This window comes from Epinephelus moara, chromosome 4, assembly GCF_006386435.1.
Source record: "Epinephelus moara isolate mb chromosome 4, YSFRI_EMoa_1.0, whole genome shotgun sequence".
Lineage (NCBI taxonomy): Eukaryota > Metazoa > Chordata > Actinopteri > Perciformes > Serranidae > Epinephelus > Epinephelus moara.
The window spans coordinates 30,163,831-30,186,116 of record NC_065509.1 but is presented as its reverse complement, the minus strand read 5'-3'; the positions used below and the strand labels follow the sequence as shown (position 1 = coordinate 30,186,116).

The 22,286-nt window shown below is 40.0% G+C and overlaps 1 protein-coding gene across 7 annotated transcripts in view; it reads left to right on the top strand.

The window, feature by feature from the left end:
* diaph2 (diaphanous-related formin 2) overlaps positions 1-22,286 on the top strand; it is a 497,420-nt gene that overhangs the window by 172,132 nt on the left and 303,002 nt on the right. For all 7 annotated transcript variants that reach the window (XM_050042679.1, XM_050042678.1, XM_050042674.1 and 4 more), the window contains 2 exons: positions 3,666-3,905; positions 14,745-14,859. In XM_050042679.1, coding sequence (XP_049898636.1) covers positions 3,666-3,905; positions 14,745-14,859 — 355 coding nt within the window. The remainder of the gene's footprint in view (positions 1-3,665; positions 3,906-14,744; positions 14,860-22,286) is intronic.

Here is a 22,286-nt window from a genome sequence, read left to right as displayed (position 1 = left end):
ACATCACAGAGACCCTCGCGAGCTGGCGAGACACACAGTATTCAAACAAGCTGGATAACAGACATATTAGAGATCAATACACAACATAGGGAGATAACATTTATGTGTTTCTACATATGTTTGTGTATTTTGTCTCACATAATCACTTACATGTTGTACTCATACATTAGCCTACCTAGAGCAGCCCAGTTGCCAGAAAACAATATTGGCATTGTATGTTTATGCAAACCATGATTACATCACATTTTTACATTTCATATGTATCATACTAACGCCTCTAAAGTGACGTAGTTTATAAGCTGACTTCGCCATGGGGAGGTGGAGGGGATGGTGGATGGTATGTCACCTAGGAGAAATGTCCGCTAAGTTGCAGACCACCATTCCAAACAAGCAAACAAGAAAACCAACCATGTTTTAGTGAGTCATTGCTGTTTCCATTGTTTTTTTAGGCTCTTAAAGGTTTTTTTTATAGCGACCTGCATGTGCTTTTCAGCAGGTGTTAGGCTCCAAACCTGGGTATTTTATAGTAACTTGTTGGCGGTAATAGTGACATGAAAGGTGGTGTTTTTTCTTAGTGAGACACCGCTTCTTTTATTTATTTAATTGAATATGATTTCATTTAATTCAGTTTAATTTATATATTAATTAGATTGTGTCCCCAATTCTGGGTATTTTTGGCCGAAACACAATCTTTTCCTAAATATAACCAAGCCTAAACCTAACCACACGTTAACCACAGCGAAATGTAAAGATTCAACACATCCACTACATCATAATGTGCAGATGTAACGTATCTATGGTTTGCGAGAATGTCCAATGCCTACGGTTTTTCTGGCGATTTGGATGCCTACACTTGTATTTGCTAGTTCATACACAGACAGTTGTATGTTATGGACATGCTGTACATGTTGCATGCAGAACATCAACTCAATTACAGTGCAAAACATAAAGTTAGATGTCGTCCCATATGAATTCAGCATAAAATGGCCGTTATTATTTAAACCGCAATACACAATTATTATGCACTTTACAACTTATGGTCCTCTTTTTTATTAGATGTTTGTTTTGGTATCTGATGAAGAAGAAGCCAGTGGCAGTGGTACGGGATCCCAAGGGTTCTGTGAAACACTGGGCTTATTATTGGGTAGATCAGAGAAGGAGAGGTAGAAAGAAAGATAAAGACTCAGAGGGCCCCTCAGTATGGAAACAACTGCGCTCTAATTTAGCAGCTAATTTGCTTCCATTCTCTCATATTAATCTTAAAAGGGAAAACGGGCCACGGAGGGCTCGAGATTGACAGACATGTAATCACTGGATGTGGGTTTTCACTCAAGGGCTCTGGGCGATCTGTGTAAGAAGCTCTGTGCAGAACACCTTTCTAGTTTTGGCCGTAATAAACAATCCACCAATGCCATTATGTAATGAAACACAGCGTAATGTCTTTAAATATGAAGCCAATCACATTTTACGCACCCAATCAAGTGACTGGGGGTAAAGCACATTGTGGGGAATTGGTTTTGGAAATGAGAAGTGGAAATGCCTTTTTTTTCTTCTTTTTTTTTTGGTAAGAGGCGGCATCTAATCAGCTTCAAAGATCAAACCCTGTCTCAGCTCGGGTGTCTGTAATTGTTGTATTTGCATAACTTTTTTCCCTCTGAAACATTTTTCTATTGGCATTATCACTGAATATCACCGACTACCTGTGTATGTGTTATGCGCGATAGTGCAGAAGTGACAAAGGACTGAAAGACTTTGTCTTATCAGTCGGGGGTCTAATTACATCCCTGTCTACTGTTTAATAGCCTGCCATTGTGAGGACTCATGACGAACACTTGATGGGAAAGCAACATTCTTATCTTTTGTAAATTAAAACAGTGGTTGATCAAAGGTTTTTCCTCTATCATTTTGCTTAGTATTTACAGACATTTCCACGGAGATTAATGAACACAATACACCAACCTTTTGACTGATACACAACTCTGCATAGAAAGCATAAATTTTGTCAGAATGCCAGTATACTTAGATTAAATGTTTGTATTTAAAGATATACTGTGCAGGATTTTCATGGGGAACTATATAGACTCATACAGCTGTAAAGCATCTCAGTCATTACTTATCACCCAGCATGTGTCGTGGTGTATTTTTCTGCAAAGATTCTGCCCGCTGCTTGTGTTTCTTACTTTCTTCTTATTGTCTGTGTTCGGGACGTTTATGGGTGTGTACCCCCAGAACGCTCAGGTGACGTCGGGGCTTTATAAAAAAGTAACGACCAGGTGCCAGACTGTAACCAGCAGGCACCCAAGAGAGACCACGCAGAAAAAACCCGCAAATATAGCCAAACAAGAGTGAATCCGGGGTTTGCTTTTGGTTTCACTTATGCTGGCGAGCGTGGTTTCAAACGGTTACCAACAATCCTGCATATAATAGAATAAGATAAAATTAGATAATCCTTTATTCGTCCCACAACAGGGACATTTGTGACATTACAGCAGCAAACTGTACAAAAACAAAGAGCAGAACAATTAGAAAACAGTACAAAAACACAAAGCAATATAATAAGGAAGCATCAAAAATAAGCAGAATATAATAAAGAGACAGACTGAATGATTGAGTTAACATTATTGACCAATAGAAGTATAGATATTGCACAGTTTAACAATACTGAAATTGCATCCTGTGTCATTGATTGTAATCAGTAATAATACCTTATGAATCAGTGGACTAAATATGAATTGTCCTTCCAATGGGCTACTATTAACAAACTGTGGCAGAGCTCACTTTTTGTGGCTGTGTGATTGATAATTATGACTTAATCTGCTGACATTGAGGATTTCAGGGCAGTTTTTACAACCTGTTTGTACATTGACTAATTATTTTATAATAAATCTGACATGATGTGAATATGAGACAGTAACTCTGTCAGAAGTTTCACAAGTTGTGGACTCAAAGAAACTTTACACAACCATTATTTCAAGTCCCACGACTAGAATATATCCTCACACTGCATTTAGAATTGCTTCAGGGCGTCATTGCTCGTTTTTTACAATCCCTAAGAGTTTCCTGTTTTATGCAAGTGTATTTCATTTTGGCCCCTAAAGTTTAATTGGTCTAAAATACAGGTAATTGCTCTCCTCAGACTTCACCCAAATATGCAGACAGGAAGACAAGAGTCATATAAAAATTTTGATGCCAAATTTTGCTCAATAGAACTGTACATGGTGGGAAGAAAAAAAAAGTTGCATCCAACTTTTTATGATAACAGGACTCATAGCAAAGTCAGCTTGGCACACATCCACAGAAATGGTTGGTGAACTTGGGATCATGATCTCTTTGGTTAGTAAAGTCATGAGAGCAGCAGAGGACGTGACCTCTTGTTCTCTGAACTTGGAAGCAGCACTCACTCAGAACTTAGTGATCATTGACATGAAACACTGACACAAACACACACCCTGCTTTGTACACAGTGAAAGCTCATTGTGAGTTACTAAGATACAAAAGTTGTGCATTATTTTGCACAGCACAGAAATTCCTCTTCACCGACACAAACAAAAAATTACCTTGTGGCTTTTTCCCATTAGTGACATCAGATCGAGGTTCAGATAAAACGAAGTGGAGCCTCGCTGGATGTTTATGCCGTCTTTAACATTTCCACCTTGTATTTGCAGATTGCGGCGGGTCCAACTGCGCCTGGAGTACCACCTCCTCCACCCTTACCAGGGGGTGCTGCACCACCACCTCCCCCACCACCCCCTGGTTTTGGGCCCCCACCCCCTCCACCCTTCCCCGGAGGCCTAGGTGGGCCTCCGCCACCTCCTGCAATGCCTGTCATCAAGCTGCCTTACGGACTGGAGCCCAAGAAGACCTACAAGCCTGAAACTGTGATGAAGAGGGTGAACTGGACCAAGGTACGTCAACCAGAGTTCTGGTTTGCCACAACTTATGCCTGGTTCACACTACACGATATCAGCCTGATTATAGACCAATGCAGCATCCAACGGTGATGGCTCGAACTGTGAATGACAATGAGTGTCATATGCGATAATCCATTGTTTGATCTCGTGTAGTGTTACGTTATAGTAGACGACAACCGACGCCACGTCTTGGGCACCTCACAACATCTCAACAGAAAGTCCAGCATGTTTGATTTTCTTTTTGTCGTTCATGACTGCTCCCGTCACAGCCGTCACTTTGACCAATAGAAACACAGAGCGATCTGCTGCCGTAGACACTGTACGACAACACCCCAAGGTTTTTGATATTTCCTCTACAGATGTTACCACACAGAGTAAAAAGGGAAAATGCTGGCGTGAAACAGCAGAGGCACTTTATCAACCCCTTGAGTACTGCCATTAGCATCAAGCTAGCAAACAATGTTCTTTCTTCATAATGGAGGATATAAAGGAATAAAATTAATAATAGTGGCTTTTACTCACCACAACTGCAGAGGCTACCAGCTTCATTTGAAACAGACTACATTATAAACGGGCAGTTATTTATTATTCCCTCTGTATTTTTATATTTTTACTTTTTATCCGCTCCTGTTTGCCTTGATAAAGTTAATGCATCGTTAATGCATGACCGTATCTTTTTCAAAATAAAAGCCCCTTATATTTTCAGTTGAGAGAATTCCATCATTTTCTAAATAGGCTTTTATTGTGAAACATTTGCAGGAACTTGTTGTGGAAGATTCAGTGACTTGCATGTTTGGGTACGGTGCTTCAAGTAGCTCCTGACATCTGCTGGCACTTTTTACGCAACTACAGCAACGTTTCGGCTGGCACATGAACAGACACAGTGACTGAAATAATAGTAATAATAATAAAAACAGGACAACAATAACCCGATGACATCACACACGCTGTGAAAGACGACCGGGGATGATTGGTGTGGACCATCGTGTAGTGTGTCTCATGTCTTTCGGCCAAGTCACGGCACCATTTTATGACTCCACAGTCGGAATGGACAGAAATGTCGTGTAGTGTGAACCACGCATATACTCTCATGTTCACTGATAACAATGTTGATTTGTAACTGAAAGGGAAATATTATTTCACTGTTGGCATGAAATATGCAATCTTTTTACAATCACACATGCAAACTTTTCACACTAGCTGTTGAGGAAATAACCCTACACAATAAGAAGATGCAAAGTTGAAGATCCAAACTGAAAGGAGCTATCTATTCAAATGCACCCAGGCAATGCAATCTAGTCAAACAACCGTTCAGCCAAAGGCCACACCATTCCACACTCGGCAGCCATTTCAAAGGATTTAACAGTAAACAATTTTCATTGCTCAAATGTCCTTGGATTTGCACAATCTTAGCATAATTGAATGAGGACTGGGCTGTGTAACGTTCCATCACATTTGAATACAATTTCAATAGGACATTCTCTCGCGTGTGGGCTCTATTTTACCATAGATAATTTATCCACTGCCTCAGGAGTTCTTAGCATTAATTTAATGGTTCTTTGCCGATGCTTGTGTGACCTTGCGTCTTTGTCTTCAATTACTGACAGCAACCAAAACATCAGACTACTACTTTTGACACCATGTTAGTGCTGCACATTATGTTTAATGGTTTTAGTGGAATCAGGCTCTATGTTAGAAAGACATTTTGAATGTGATTCATCAATGTGTTGAAGGTTTTTCTCTTTTTTTCTTTTTTTTTTTAAAGAACAAGTGAACAAATGTGGAATGTTTTTGTCTCCATTATTTATTCAACAGCAGGCCACCAAGTGAGTGACACAAATGAGAGAAATCAATGTGGAAATGCAAGTCAATGTTGCAGCATGTTTCAGGTTGGGTTTCTATCACCTGAAGGACTCTTTAAAATAACATGTATGCAAATGCTTCCCTCTATGTAGGAGTTTGTGTTTCCAGAGGTAAAATTATTAATAGCGTCATACAGCAGTGTGAAATATCAAACCTGTTGTGTAAACAGTGAGAAAAACAGCAGTTCTGTTTTCTCTTAATATCAGGTGGGGCTGTTTGTGCCTTGATATTTTAAATATTATTAGTCATTTTCTTGTGCAATATTTCTGTGGTGTTGCACATATGATTTGTGTGCATGCAGTGACTTACAAATTCCCATTGTTTGGAAAGTGTACAGAGGTTAATGTGGAGGTACGCTGACCTTGCCTCCACAGGAATTGTTGTCTGGTGATGCAAATGAAATTCATAACCACCTGAGGAAAAACAATCTGTGTCTCTTGTGTCGATTAAGTGGGACAAGAGTCGTCTGTCTTCTCTATGTGCAGCAGATGGAAGTATGGGAGTGCCAGAAGCGACTCTGATTTGGTTGTATAAAGAAGGAAAGGGAAAAGAAAAGATACTTGTTATTTTTATGCCTCTGTACCAGCGACAGCCGGAGGCATTATGTTTCCGTGTTGTCCGTCCGTCCATTCGTCCATCCATCTGTCTGTCCCTTTCTTGTGAACGAGATATCTGAAGAACGCCTTGAGGGAATTTCTTCAGATTTCCCACAAGCTCCACTTGGACATAGTGATGAAATGATTAGATATTGGTGGTCAAAGGTCAACATCACTGTGACCCCATGTCTGTTCCAGTCTCGTGAATGTGATATCTAAGGAACGCCTGGTGGGAATTTCATTACATCATGCAAAAACGCACACTTGGACTCAGAGATGAACTGACAAGAACTGGTCAAAGGTTGCTGCGACCTCACAAAACACATTTTAGGCCAAAACTTAAGAATTCGTACGCTAATTATGCCAAAATTTCACACAAATGTCTAATGTCTACCTTGAAACCATGGTGATTGTATAGCAACATCCATATTTGAAGCTGTATACTGTAATAGCTACCTGAGACATGGATGTAAACTGCAACTTGACCGGTTGGTAGAGGCAGGGTTCCTACGCAAGTATGGAAAGTATGGAAAAGTATGGAAATAAATTTGATCAGTTTCCAGGTATTAAAAAGTATGGGAAATGAAAAATAAAGTTTGGAAAAATATTTATGTTTCCAGACTATTACCACTGTTCTAAAATATTGTTTTCTAAAATAGAAAATTAGGTATTTCCAAAAATAATTTAATCAATCCGGATCGTGTTTTATGCTGGGCCAAGCACAGTTTGTGTGAGAGCAAACGTCTCAGAAAACATACTGCCCCTTTTACCTGATTGACAAGTGGTATGTCCAGTCCGCTGCCCCATGACCCTCCTCCAGCCCCCCAGGTATCAAGTTTCACTCCAACACTGCACCTTCGACAAGAAGACGAGTTTCACGTGGTTCACAATGGGTAGATGCAAGTTTTTGGATGGATGGCTTGACAATACCATATATAAATACTGGTTGGCCAAGGATTCCCAATTCACACACAGAGCTAGATGCAAGCTTTGTGTGAAATCGTTTGACATCGCCAACATGGGGGAGAAGGCGATTCTGAGCCACATGAAAGGAAAAAACACCGACGTCTCATTACTGCATCGCTTGCACCCAGAGTCCCAACCTTTTTGCCTCAGCCCAGACATTGAACTTTCCTGAGTTTTTATTTGCATGCCATTATGGTACTTGGCTACAATCGCCTATTAAGAATAATTAAATATGATGTGAAATATGATGCACTGATATATTTACTCAGATGTCGCATATTCTCTGGGGAAAAAAAACAAACAAACAAAAAAACGGCGAGAAGTCTGCAAATTAGGGTATGGAAAAGTATGGAATTTTGAAATTCCAAATGTTTAGGAACCCTGTAGAGGCGTACAACCAAAGGCGCTAATTCTAGTTCTTACTTACATTCACCACTCCATATATGTCAGACAAGAGTACGAATGACAAAGGTTTAAAAGGAGAAAAATGCAGTCATTACTGGGCAGTGGAGTTTCACATGAAGCTTTGTGAGCAGCTGAAAGTTCATGACTTGTTGCATCCTACGTACACAGTTGATGACTACTTACTGTACATACCTACAAACATATAATCTACCATACATTACATGCTTATATACTGAAGCTAAAGTCACATTCACATGCAGTGGGGGCCGCTTTTAAATAAGGAAAAAGTAGAAATATTTTGACATTTTCAATTACAGTACAAGTCCTCCAGTCAAGCAAGGGATGTGGTGGCAGTGAATTCTTAGTCAGAAGCAGTAGTACGAGGCACTCACATGGGAAAAGACCAGCTCAGACACACATTGGGAAATGTCAGCTTTGTTTAAGTGCTGAATGCATTTTAAATCAGCTTGAGTTATTCTTTTCCCCGTGTGTACATCCATATCAGTGTGTCAGTGATTCCCACAGAAAGTTATTAGTGAAGATTAAGTATGGGACTGTCCAAATGCCAAAACAAACAACGTGTACACAGTTTTGTTCTAGCTGCCATTTCGGCCATTTAATTTCAGAAACAGAAATAATGATAACTATATTGGCATTCCTTATGAGAACTTAAAGTACACATGATCTCACCATGCTGATTAAGGTTACCTGTAAATGTAGTGGAACAGCAGAACAACAGGCAGCATGGAGGCAATGGGATGAGGGAAATAACCTGTTGTACAGAGCACCATGAAACAGGTTCATGTTTTAGCTCAACATTAGCTCATTAGCTCACGTTGTACTCAAACACCGACATGAAATCTTTATTCTGGTCAGGACCAGCAGGGAATCCCAGGAGTCATGCACCATGCTGAATGTTGAGTAACATCAATTAGATTTGCCCCAAAAAATCATGAAGAAATTTCCTCCCGCTCTATATGCAGTCCGTTGGTGGTCCTTAGTATATTTGTCTAATACTATTTTGAAATAGTCGCAGTAGTACTGGTAGTATTGAGATGTGTAACCGATTTTTTTCCAAAGTTAGATCAGCTAAATGGGAACACTCTAATTTCTGAGCACACGGTGAAGCTGTAGAATAAATATATATGCCTTCCAACCCTGTAACTTTTTCATTACACACCTATTGACTTATTACTAACATAGTTATTCAATAATATGCCAATATTCTTAACAAGACCACTCTTTGATAGTCAGCAATGTTTTCTTTGATATTTGCAAAGCCTTCTGCTACAACATTCTCATTCATTATTTTGAAAGCAGTTTTTAATTCCCCCCTGCAGGTTAATCTTTATTAGCTATGGAAATCATATATTAGAGACTTCCAGCATAACTTGTGATATGACACAGGTCAGCTGTCCCAGCCCTCTTCCTTTTTCATTAAATATGCCTCTGTTGGCCAGTATCATTAGATAATATTGTGTAACAAAGCCAGGCTATATATAATATTTATTTTTTAATCATTATTTTTATGGCCTTATTTGCCTTTATTAGAGAGGACAGGTTGAGCGTCAAAGGGGGAGAGAGTGGGGACGACATGCAGCAAAGGAACGCAGGTTGGAATTTAGCCCATGGCTGCTGCAGCAAGGTCATAGCATTTGTACACAGGGCGTCTGCTTTACCAGGTGAGCTACTGGACGCCCAGCTAGGATATATTTATTTGATTTTTATTCACATTATTTATAATTATGCAGCAGTTAGTTCCGACTAGGTAATTTAAATGGGGGAAAAAAGCCTTCCATGATTACTGATGTAGAAAACAACAGCACTGGGAGTTTTTATTGTGCATGTATCACTCCACATTGTCCAAAACTGTTTATTACATTGACTGTAAATAGCTTACAAACACAGTTGTTATGACAAGCGTTGCACCGCAGGATGGTCATGTATCCAAAAATAACATTTGAGCTGAATTACGAATGGTCTTTAAAAGAGGAAAAAGGAAAAGAAAGAAACCCTGGATACGCCAACCTCCAGGTGTGCTTTTATAACATCAGCTGATGTCGCCTCGTTACTGTACGTGCACACCAAGAGCTGCAAAAGCTGCAAAGGTGACCGATTCAATTCATTTTCAATGGGCACCAGCGACCACGGCTGCAAAGTTTCAAAGCGTCCGCGTTTTGGCGACCAGAGTGTCAGATGAAAGTTGGGGAGTCGTGAACTTTAGGCAGATTAGCTATGATGCATTTTGGCTGCAAATGACCAGCCGCTAATCGAGAAGTAGTTGTCCATCGATTGTGTGGAACCCAGAGAACATCCTCGGAAACTTAAGTTCCTACCACATATTCGTTCTTACTTCAAAATGAGAGAGAAGCTAATCACTGCTGTAGCTGGACACTGAGTCATTTATGATTCGAGCCTGTTCATATATAGGGACCGAAATCAAAAGGAGCAGGCGTGGCAAGCCGTGTCCCGAGTAGTTGGTTTGCCTGGTGAATTGATATTGAGAAAGAATTTTTTAAACTAGAGGCGAATACATCCATGCTAATGTAACACCTAGCATGCTAATCTCCCTTGTTTCATGTGAATGTAGCCTAGCTTTTGGGGCTGGGCAGCTGGCAAAGGCGCTGTGCTCCAGCCAGTAACCTGCTTTGCGGCTCCTTTAAATTGACAAGCACGATCAAACGTATGACGTCATGAGCGACTTTACTGCCAAAAATATTTTGGACAGCGGCGCTGCTTGGGCAACCTCGCAGCTCTTGGTGTGCACGTACAGTTACTGTCTGATCGAGCTGTTAACTCACTAGAGTCAGACATGCCACCAAAGCAGCTGTCAACAGACTCTTATTTCCCTGGCTGCACAGTAAATGGAGACATATAGATCACTGTATCTTATCCCTGGCCTGTGTAAACATGTAGACCTGCCGACACAAAGTAGAAAACTAGAGTGCAGGAATGTTTGTGTTGCTCAGCAACAGTCCAGCCCAGTTGCGGAAATATTTGTGTTGGTGGAGCCAGATAAATGGTTAACCGAACAAACACGTTATAATCTGCTGTTGCTTATTACTGTTAACTAATAAATGTTGCTTGTAGAACTGTTGACTATCTTCAGTACTCGGTCTTCGGCCTGTGAATGACTTGATATTGAAAATAGCAGCAGTATCGTGTGATGTTGCTTAATCAGATTATAAACACACAAAATAATAAGTTTCTCCTACAAGGCAAAATCTTAAATTCTGTGAATGTTTCTTTGGTCACAAATGCATTTCAAGTCATCTGATTAATCCTTCAGTTTATAGTTTCTGAGTGACTCTGGTGCTATATTCACCTTGAATTTAAGACCTCACTTAAGAGGAAGATGGGCTGTGACTACCAGCAGTGTTGGGTTGTTTTGTGCCATTATTTCGACTAAATTCACAAAGTAAGAGTTCAGAAATGTTGCAGTTTCTAAAAGCATTAAAATCATCAAGGTTGTTTCAGGTTGTTTTGTTGTATTACTGTGCACTCTCCCACCCACTACATTTTATAGGTTGTTCAATATTTGTTTTGTGTAAGCTTTACCTATTTGTTAGAAACAAAAATCAGTTCTGCTTCTTAAGGTGCTGAGGATGTGTGTATCACTAACAGATTATGAGAAGAAAATATTGATTTGTTTTGTTTTAATGAAACCCAGTGTGTTTTGACTGAACAAAATAAGACATGCTTCCATTCACAGGGCTGGTATTCTTGCTTACATTTTGAAAATCATTTCAAGAATTCTTTACAGCGTGATAGAAAAGCAAAGAGTACATCATAAAACAGATAAAAGCAGACATCATGCATACACGAACACACACACACACACACACACACACACACACACACACACACACACACACACACGTTATGGTTAATCTTTTCCCCGTGCAGCTATAATTTGGCCAGAGACTATTTTGGTTCTCAGCGAGTGTAGCAGTGTAACGTGGATACTAAGATCATCACAGTTAGCTTTAGTGGATGATAATGAAGTTAGTGGCATAGAACAGAAATGGCTGCTTCGGTGAATGTTTTAGTGAAGTTGTTAATGATGTGCCATTTTCTAACAATTCTGCTTAAATCAACACATTCTGTTGCTAATGTTACTTCAGAGAAATCACACTAATGATCTGAAATAGCAGCATCTTGAATGGTAGTAACTCTGACATCAGTATCCAGGGAGACAACAAGATCAAGGGAATAACCACATTGACGGGTGGTCTCAATAACATGTCGAACTAAGTCAAAAGAGGAAGAGACACTGGATCCCACAGGGTGGTCGAAATGGCCAAGCTCACGGATGAAATCTTTTTTTTTTTTTTTTTTTTTTTTGCCCTTGAAGCTGCCATGTCGATAAAACTTGTCAACAAAGAGTCTAGACTCTTTTCTTGTGCTGCTCATCAGAGAGTCTGCAGATATCCTCCTCGAGGCTACTAATGTCTCCGTTTGCCCTCTGGAGCAACAGGCAGTTTTTGCACGCCATTGTTTTGTTGACTTGTGCAATGATCCTGGTCCCTTGTTGGAAAAGCGATCAATCAGTCACTCAAGTGGGAAACCACGACAGCTGATTTGAGCACGATGGTATCAGGATTTGTCAGTAATCCAGGGAAGGAGATCCCGGGTTAACCTGCGGTACTGGTGAACTAAGTAGCTTCATTGCTAAAAACAAACCAGGCTATGCTTCTGGCATTTCTTGGTTTGTGGACTGGCAGTTTTTTTTCTGGAGAGGACAAGTTTATTTGCATTTTCTCACTACAGTAATTACAATACGAGTGTAGAAGTCTGTAAGCATGCTCAATCACATGGTAAAAAAAAACGTATTTGGTTTGTTCTTAATTTTAGATAAAGAATTAGCCCTTAAACTATAATTGAGTAAGTTGAAGTATGTGATTTTTAATTTATTTTAAGCTTTATTACTTGACTTACTTTCCCCGTTCAAATGAAAATCAACCATTTAGCAGCATGTTTCAAATTCCTAAAAGCTCACTAACAGCAGAAGTTTGATTATTACATATATACACATGTGAAAAATATCTGTATACATTGTAGGGCTGCAACTGAAGATTATTTTCATGATTAATCTGTTGATTATTTTCTCAGTTAATTGACTAGTTGTCTGATCTTTCAAATATTGTTTCAATTGTTAAAAATGTCTGTCAGTGTTTCGAAAGCTCAAGATGACATCCTTAAATGTTTTGTTTTGTCCACAACCCAAAGATATTCAGTTTACTGTCATAGCAGAGTAGAGAAACAAGAGAATATTCAAATTTAAAAAGCTGAAATCTAAATTTTTGTTTCTTAAAAAATTACCCAAACCAATCGATTATCAAATTAGTTGGAAAGTAATTTGATCCTTCCACAGGTTCATCTATGGAAACCTTTTTATGAGTTTAACTTCCTCTAGATAGTCAAGTTTGATCGTCGTCTTTGGCGCTTGGCAAATTAGTTGGAAACTAATTTGATAGGTAACATCTAATGGATTAATTGTTGCAGCTCTAATACGTTGTGTTTTCTACACACTTTAGATGAAAAACAGTTTACACAAAGATGAAGGTGCAGTTGGTTATAGAAATAAATAACAATTGAGAATAGCTTTGCATTTATTGATTTATTTAATTATGTAAGTCAGAGAAGAATAACTGAATAAAAGTGCATTTTCTTATTTTAACTTTGTAGTTGAGAGGCATATTTCAGGTCAGCGGTCTTTCTCTGTCATTGATAGGTAATGTTACTAATAACAAAGATGACAGTAGACTGCAGTGCAGGGTGCAGAAAAATATCTAAAAATAAAAGGGCGCTACTGGCAACTTTTACATGAGCTGTAGCTGGATATGCTTAATGTATTATTATTAATATTATTATTAGTGTTGTAGGTGTAGGAAGAGTCTTGATGGTGAAATATGAATCACTGTGTTACTAAATGTTTTCTATATCACCGTTTGTTGTTTTGCCACTTTCTCTGAATTAAGCTATCACCGACATGACACAGACTGCTTTCTAGGACTTTGAGTGGGTTGTATGAGAGCAAATAACGATACAGAGGCACTTTGTTATCTGCACTCGACACCAACACCAGCTCATGTTCAAAATTTCATAAGCCTCCCATTAAAGCACCTTTTGTTGCTATGTGGGCCTCAGCAACACCGTTACACTTATCACCGATTCTATATGGCCTTGGGAATGATTGCCCGGCATCAGCTGGAACTCTCTCTTGGCATTGCGTAAGTGTTGTGCACTTACACTTCTTTCTGTGTGTAATTACCGCGGGTTTTGAGGAGGTTAACGGCAGCAGTGCAGCAGGCCAACTGCTGGCCCAGGCTCTAGATAAGAGCTCTCACCGTAGCACTTAACACAATGTACAGCAGATGTAGTGCAGTGTCACACACATTATTAGCTAGTAATAACAGCAACATGTCAGATGGGTTTGTTTATGTCTGAATCTCACTGTACACTCCTACTCTTCTGTCTGCTGAGCAGTGTGGAGGGAATGAAAGATGAGGGGTGTGAAAGCTTCCCCGTGGCCTGCTATCACCTCGGTGTGTGTAGGTGCCTGGTTGCTGCTTAGAGGATTTGCCGTTTCAGGGAAGTCTAGGTAGGAGGAGTGTACAAACAGGGTTGCTGAGCTTTTGTGCTGCACACTGAAACTCACATATTTCATTCATCTCAGGAGAGGTCAACAAGAGCTCTGGTGCGAGCTACTCAGTCAGAGTCTATCCACACATCATCATTTAGATGTGGTCCATATTCATGCAATTTGTCATCACATGAAAGACCGTCTTTAACCCAGCAGCCTCCTCTTTTGCTTTTTTTTGTTTGTTTGTTGTGTTTGCTACTCAGATGCTAAGGATGTACACACAAGGACGTGTGTGTGTCCACACGCAGCAAAAACACACACAAACCCCATCTCCAGTGAGAAGAACTTTTTGAGTGGCAGGTTGGCGGAATGGCGGTCTCTGATTGTGGTGATAATGGAATCCTTGTGTCATTGCAGATAGTGCCTCAGGAAATGGCAGAGAATTGCTTCTGGATCAAAGTCAAAGAAGAGAAGTTTGAGAGTCCTGACCTATTTGCTCAGCTCTCCCTCTGCTTCTCCTCGCAGAGCAAAGGTAAGGAGGCGTCATCTCTCTTCACCCTTCCCTTAATTAATCTACACACACATGCTTCATTTAGCCTCTCAGGCAATAGACGCCAAGCCACTTTCATCTTGTGACACTTTAAGAAGCCATTTTTCCTCACTGAAATGTTAATTACCTTAAAACGAAGCTCTTTTTCCCTCTGCATTTGAGCACCATATACGTATGCTCTCAAGTCAAATGTCTGTGCCAATTAGGGATACCGATGCTCTCGCTGCAATGTTTTTATGTGTTTGTGTCTTTGAGAGATACAACGTGGCTGTTGTATTTGTTCTCTCTCCACACTGAGTAGTTTCAGATGAGTGTTTTTGTGTGTGCACGTGGGTGTGCACAAGCTTGAACTTGCACGTATATGTGTGAACCGAGAGCAGTTATGCTTGTTTTGCTTCTTGCCTTTTCCAGTCCAGTAGGCCAATCCTCCATCGGGGAAGACGGGAGGCTTTTGTGAAGGAAGCTCTGGGAGTTTTCTTGTCCCGGCCAGTTTGTTTCTCAGACACACAACCAGGCTACCTAACTTGCTGATGAATAACACAAGCAGTACGGAGCAAGTTTGTTTTCTGTATGGAAAAGAGTGTGTGAAGGCACTTGATGTATTCCTCCCATGACAATTTGAGTGTTTTCCACTTCTTTGACAGTGTGTGTGTGTGTGTATATAGTACATCCCTCTAATTCTAGCAGCAGTGGGAGGGGAAAAGTCAGAGCCCTGTCAAGCGCGGAACAGTCAAATCTGAGCTCTGTCAGGGTGTGTGGACATAACTATACAGAATCCTCCAACTTTCCCCATATCCCCACCGTCTGTTTGGACACCAGTCAGCCCGCCAGCAGCTTCTTGCTCCGTCTCTCTCACAGCCTCCAGGTCTACAAACTAGACTCCACTCTTTTTCTTTTCTTTTTTTTTTTTTTTGTTCTGTGAAATAAATAGCAATTTTGCCTCAGCTGCCGCAAGGTGATTTGCCGGCATAATACAGATGGAAGGAGAATGCGGGGTAGGAAAGAACAGTTGTTGCAAGGCTTAATGAAGTGACAGGGATAGGCCTGTCGTCTTTCACCAGAGGATACCTGCCAGACATCACATAATTCAACACGTGCTCCGTGACATTTCTGAAGTAATCGTCACTCAGACCTTTCTGACACCTTCGCAATTCCTATTTAATTATTTTTAATTTTCTCTGTTCTTTTATTTGATTTTTACGTCTTTATTGAGGGAGATAAGTTTAATATTTAGTGGTAGTAAATCAGCAATATGTTTGCAGAGCACAGCTGCTGTGAAATACATTTTCAGAAAGGATCTTAAAGTGAAATATAACTTACCATTTGGAGTTTCACAGACACATGGCTTTAATTCAGCTTTAAATGTCCTTTTAAATTCTTTATTAAATTCACTTTCTCACCCACTGGGGGTTTAAAAAAAAAAACGCACTATAGATAGTCCATGTTCCCGCTGGCAGGGTAGGAATTCATGATCCAGCATTTCCCCTGGGAGTTACCTTTGCTGGATCCCTATCAATTACCCCTGCAGCGACTTCACTGAATCAGCTCTTTTCCCTCTATTGTTGAAAGAGAACATGATTTGCTCATGAATGAAAAATGCTGTTTAATGTTTGATATCTACCCCCCCACCCCACCCCTCCCTTCGTCAGTGAAGTTGAAAGTCAATGAGAAGAGCTTTGATGTAGATGGTATTGCAAAAAAGGTGCTAGATGGGATCTTCCTAAAATGAGATAGTAGTTCATTTGTTTTTCCTCTTTCCTCTGTTTCATGATTCATGCAATATAGTCTTTCAAACGCATGCCGTCTGAGGATATGTAACAATAAGCGTGCTTGAACATTAAACATTTTGTCGAAAAAGATCCCCGCCTTTTTTACGCTATGAATCTGACCTATCTGGGTAGCGAGTCTTCCTTTATCTCGAGTCAGGTTGGTTCACTGGTGTTGGTTGTAGTTTAAAGCAGTGTCAGAGGATCAGGTGGAGAGACGAAGGCTCGCAAGATTAATTCCTGAGGTCTTGTGCTTTTATTGTAACCTCTCATTGTAACCATGGACCATAAATCCTTTCTGCTGATTTGACAAACAAGTCACTGGTGAAAACTGACTTCATTTGTCTGCGATATTGCTACCGTTTCTTTAGTAACGCACACACACACATATACACTTGTTGTTTTTTTCTATACCTCTTTGTGGCACTTCCATCTTTGCCACATCTTAGACATGGATATTTATAAGTAAAGCACACTTCGGGGGACTAGTGTATCGTGAAAGATGAGGCAAGCAGGTGTAAATGCCTTCCCCGCAGAGCTGCCCTCAGAAAATGGTGCAAAAAGGCTTCTGTTAACTCCGCGTTCCTTGGGATTCTTGCTTGTTACTTGCATTGTTGAAGAACAACACTTCGGCAGTAAAAGAAAAAAAAAAAGAATCACTTTAACAGCCCCCAATTTTCAGATGCTTATTGCGCTCAGAGGCCTCTAAAACAACTGAGAATGCAAGACTGTCATCTCCCCTGCTGCTTTTATGAGTCTCACTGTTTAATGAGTTTTTCCAAGAAAAGGAGATGATAATCAAGAGGGATTTCAAGCTCAGCTTCAATCTTGTAAAAGTGTCTTTTTTTATTTTATTTTTTCTTTGTCATTTGTTATGTGACGGTTCTTTGGCCTGATTGAAAATTCAACACATATGTCAGTTATTGGGCCTGAAGACCATCGGCATGTCACTAATGAAGTCGTACTGGCAACATCAACTTTTATCTCACTTCAGGACTTCGCAGAGGCGACCATGTTTTATAAAAGTAAGGGTTAGGGTCACCAATTTGACCGAGCTATTAGTGTGGTCATGATACTGGAATTTCTAACATAGATACAATACCCTGACATTTGGTATCATTTTCCATACCACTGAGAAATATTGACATTGAAGACATAAATGTAACAGCGCTATAAAAAGATGAAAAGAGCGAGGCTTTAGCATGATAACTAGTGATGTCATGAGAACCAATACTCGCGATACCTTTCAAAACCCCGGCGATACTCATTTTTTTGAAAAACCAGAAGAACCAATACCAGCGTAAGAATAGGTGCTATGACTCTTCCAGAACTGATGGGGGCAGTATACACCATATAGCGTTACAGTCCATGCCTACATTCAGAGCGAGGGGGTGACGAGGACGAGGAGAGAGCGGCTGCCTGCTAAAGCCCACATTCAGAACCAGTCACGGCCAGAAAATAGATCTGCTAGCAATATATGCAGTTTTAAACTCCACTTTGTCTGTTTATTAATTGCTTTTAACTCGTTCCGAATTGTTTCTGAACCGTCCATGCTCCTATGGTCTCTTATGAGCCCAGCCTTCGAGACGTCCTACACTCCGTTAATTGTCATTCAGTTCATCAAAAAATATCCCAATTAAAATCAGTAGCATAATAAGCAGATATGTTCCATGTTATTTCGTTTAATTCTAACAACACAGAGAACAGCTTGAACAAGCTGCGTGTGAGCTAACGATCAGGGATTTTGCTCTCAGCAGTACGTGACTGCTCATGCACGTCTACTTCCGAAACACGGGACCACGGACGTCAAAAAACGCTGTTTGCACCGGGACAGGACAGACAATAACTGAAACCAACGAAATTCCACACATTCTTGTGGTTGGCTCACACACTGTCAGCGTGATTTAAATAGTAAATATTTAAATAGTTTATTGAGTTTATTGCGGATGTTGATCAGTGTTTTTTACAACGAAAAATAGGTAAAGAGGAAAAGTATTTCTTGTTCAAGTACATGGGATCTTAGGATTTTTTTTTATTTTTTTTATTTGCGGTGGTATCGACTTTGGTATCGAAAATCGTGTAATTTTACTGGTATCTGCACCGACTACTGAATTTATGGTATCGTGACATCCCTAATGATAACGACGACTTTTCTTTCGGTTAATGGCAGAGAACAAAAGAGTGACTGCTGGCAACATTAACAGTAATTTAAAAAAAATTACATTAATGAAAACAAAATTTTTGCGGTAGTGTACACGTTCAAACGCCCATCCAAGTGCATGTGAAAAACAAAACAAAACGGTGCCACAAAAGCCATAACAGGAATGACAGTGCAGAGCTATGGAGGCACTGCAATGATGTGTGTGTACACTCACTGTTGGACAGAAGAGAGCGTGACAAAGTGGTATTGATACTGCAGAAAATGTGTATTGAAACCATTTCAGATATTCAGAATCAATATGTTTTGCTACTTCGCCATACTACATGCCATCCAAATCACAAATCGAGGATTTTGGAGATGTCCGTTATAACCAACTCTGCCTGTTGCCTTGAACACACGTCAAAGTAGCTTTGCAAAATACAATGGTTTACTTACAAGAGGCAGTTGAGCTAATTATCTCACCTTTGCTTTCACATATATAAATATATAAAGTAATTATGTTGCTTGTTTACCAATGAAGGAGCAGTGATTCATCCGTCCAGTTTCAGCCAATGAAGCTCTGTTGCAGTAAAATTGACAATGAGGCCTTTTTGTTAATTCAGAGAGCAACTCAGTGATAAATCTTGTTTTTAAGCTGCTAACTTGGTTCTATAGCTTCTACACAGCGAGCATTAATCCTGTTTAAAATTTTAGATATTGTCAATGTTACATCCTGCTTCCTGTTCTCGCGTGGGAAAATGTCACAGCCTTCTCCTTCAAGCTGAAAATGTATTTCACTTAAAGTAACATGCCAGTCACTGATGTCAAGGCAGGTGTTTCACCTTTGGCACCAGTGAGTGCTTTGTGATCAGAAAACTGTTCCCACCCACACGCAGAGCTGAGCAATCTTTTATCAGAGACACATATCTCTATTTGCTCTCACTCACCACCCTGCTTTTTCACATCTTTTGAACCTGTATACGAGACATTAAATAGACCCCGTAGATCAACCTGGCCACGTCACAGTTATTATTTCATTTTCCTTTAAAGCAGTTTTTTCCCCTTTTGCTTCTTTCTCTTGCCTTTTTCCCCCGTTTCTGCCTTCTCTCGCCTGTATTGGCTTTTCTCTCTTTCTTCACCCTCTTCTCCATTGACTTGGCTCTCTTTTTTTTTTTTCTTTTACCCTCATCTCCCCTCAGTTCGCTTTATCAATCAGTGGGTTGTGCCTTTTGTATGGCTCTTGGGATCAAATCAGATTCACTTCGGGATTGAATGTGTGTAGCCATGGCCTGCTGCATTTGAAAGGCAATTCATTCAGCTGGAACTTTGCAGTTCAATTTGAAACAAGATTGATGTTGGCAAACTTCACACCCCCTTTCTTCCAAAATGTTTCCTCCATTGCACGCACCAATTGCTGACGGACAAAGGGCATATGCCACTTTGTAATGGTGATGTCTGGGCTTCTCAGCAGAAACAACACAATAAAAGAAGTGAGGCTCCTAAACAACAACTGAAATCCCTGAGTGTACAGTATATTTCAGTGTACAATATAGCAATAGTTTGCCCATATTAAACCTCTACTGTTGATTATATTACAGTAAGGTGAATACATATATATTTAGGGGTTGCCGTCATGTTGTAAACATAAACATATCCTGAAATCTTTCAGGCTTTGTCAAGGAGGTTGTTGGTGTTGTGTAGCCCAGTACATGAACACACTTTTAAAACTTGAGAGTCAGTGACACTTCTGCAGAAAGAGACAGAGGCCTTAATGAAGATGTATGTCTGTACATCCTCAAGGAGGAATCTGAGGTTGTAGGCTCAGTCCCACTGAGCAGGGTCATTGGGACTTTTTTTCCCAGCATGCCCCTGTGTTAATGATGGCAAGGCAGCTAATGAACATACTAAGCCAAGTGCTTGTGGTGAATAAGGCCGGAGGGGACGGGGAGAAGTGTTACCAAACTAAACAGCACCTTTGGAAATAAATCTAAAAGTTGGTGTCGAGAAAAAAGAGAACTATCTTTATATTCGTGCACTGTGCTGAACTCTGTATGTACATTGTAAGTTATCTTTACTTATCTGTGTTTATTTTAAAAGCAAAATTACATTTTTTTGTATGTGTTGTTAATTAAAACTCTACCTTTTTTATTTATATATTTGATTGTAGTCTTACAAAGCTCTGCCTACACATTTTTTATTCTCATATCTCTACTTATTGTGCATACTTCTTTCTTTCTTTCTTTTTTTTCAACTCACACTCTCTTTGGCAATGTATGTTTTCCATGCTAGTAAAGTTTCTTTGAAATTTAAATTGAGAATTGAATGAGAAGCATCAAGTAATGGTGGAATAGTGAATATCAAGTAGGAATGCAGGATACAGGAAAAAACAATGCAGTTATTTTGACAGATAATGTAATTGGAATATAAGTTGCAGTTTTAGTGGGAATGGTAATTTCTGCATTACATTTTCACTGGGGGGGAAAAAAATGCTGGGTTCTGTGCCAAACAAGCATGTGCCCTTATGTCTGGAATATTATTTGTAGGCTGAGGTGTCTCCGAGGCACCACAATTTAAAATGGCATGTTGTGACACATTTTTACCTTTATCAAAAAATTGCGGCTCCTGCCATTTTGATAATATTTCGTTTAATTGTGAAGCCCTCATATCAGGGGAGGTCTCTGCCTGGAGAATTTCAATCAGATTTTTGCACATCATGTTTAGAGATTAATCAAAATTAATTACAGCATGTGCACGTTATAACTTTTTCTTAATCTTTCACCATGGTTTATCTTTTAACACTTTTTATTGTATTTTGTCACCACACCATCATGTTCTTTTAGTAAAAAAAAATCCCCTCAAAGTTGTGTTGTGCCTGTAAAGGTCAGCCCTGCAAAGGTAACTTGGTTAAAACCTTAGCACAAGTAATGGCTGCAGTCTTCCACCCCCCTCATCACATGGGATTTGATCAAATCCCTCCAGAGTTCTCCTCACTCTGACACCCATTTTCCTTTACCTCTGTCCCGACAACTCTAGCCCACACACACATCCTCTCCCCACTGAGCCAATGTGGTGCGCACACCAGTAGATTCTCAATCCTTGCTACAAAGCCCCAGCAGCAGGGCGGTAATGACCCTGCCACAACGGCAGTAATGATGGAATCAGTGGGGGGTTTAGCTGGCTCTCTGACTCTCCCTAATAAGTCCCCTAATAACTCTGTTAACATCAGGGCTGACCCGGCCACCAGATCAAACACACTCACGCATGGTCGACCACCTCACATGACACCCGGCGACCTCTCAGTCAGGCAAGAAAACTGTTGCTGACCAGCACACTGTGTGCGCTTAGGGCCCTACAGTGTGTGTTCAATACAAGTCTGTGATACAAGTTTTGGCTCACAGAACACAGTAGCAACAATAAGTGCCACTCAGAATATTTTAATCCTGTTAAGCTGTATTCATTCTCTAACAATATGTCTTGTTGATGGAAACCTTTGAAAAGCTTGT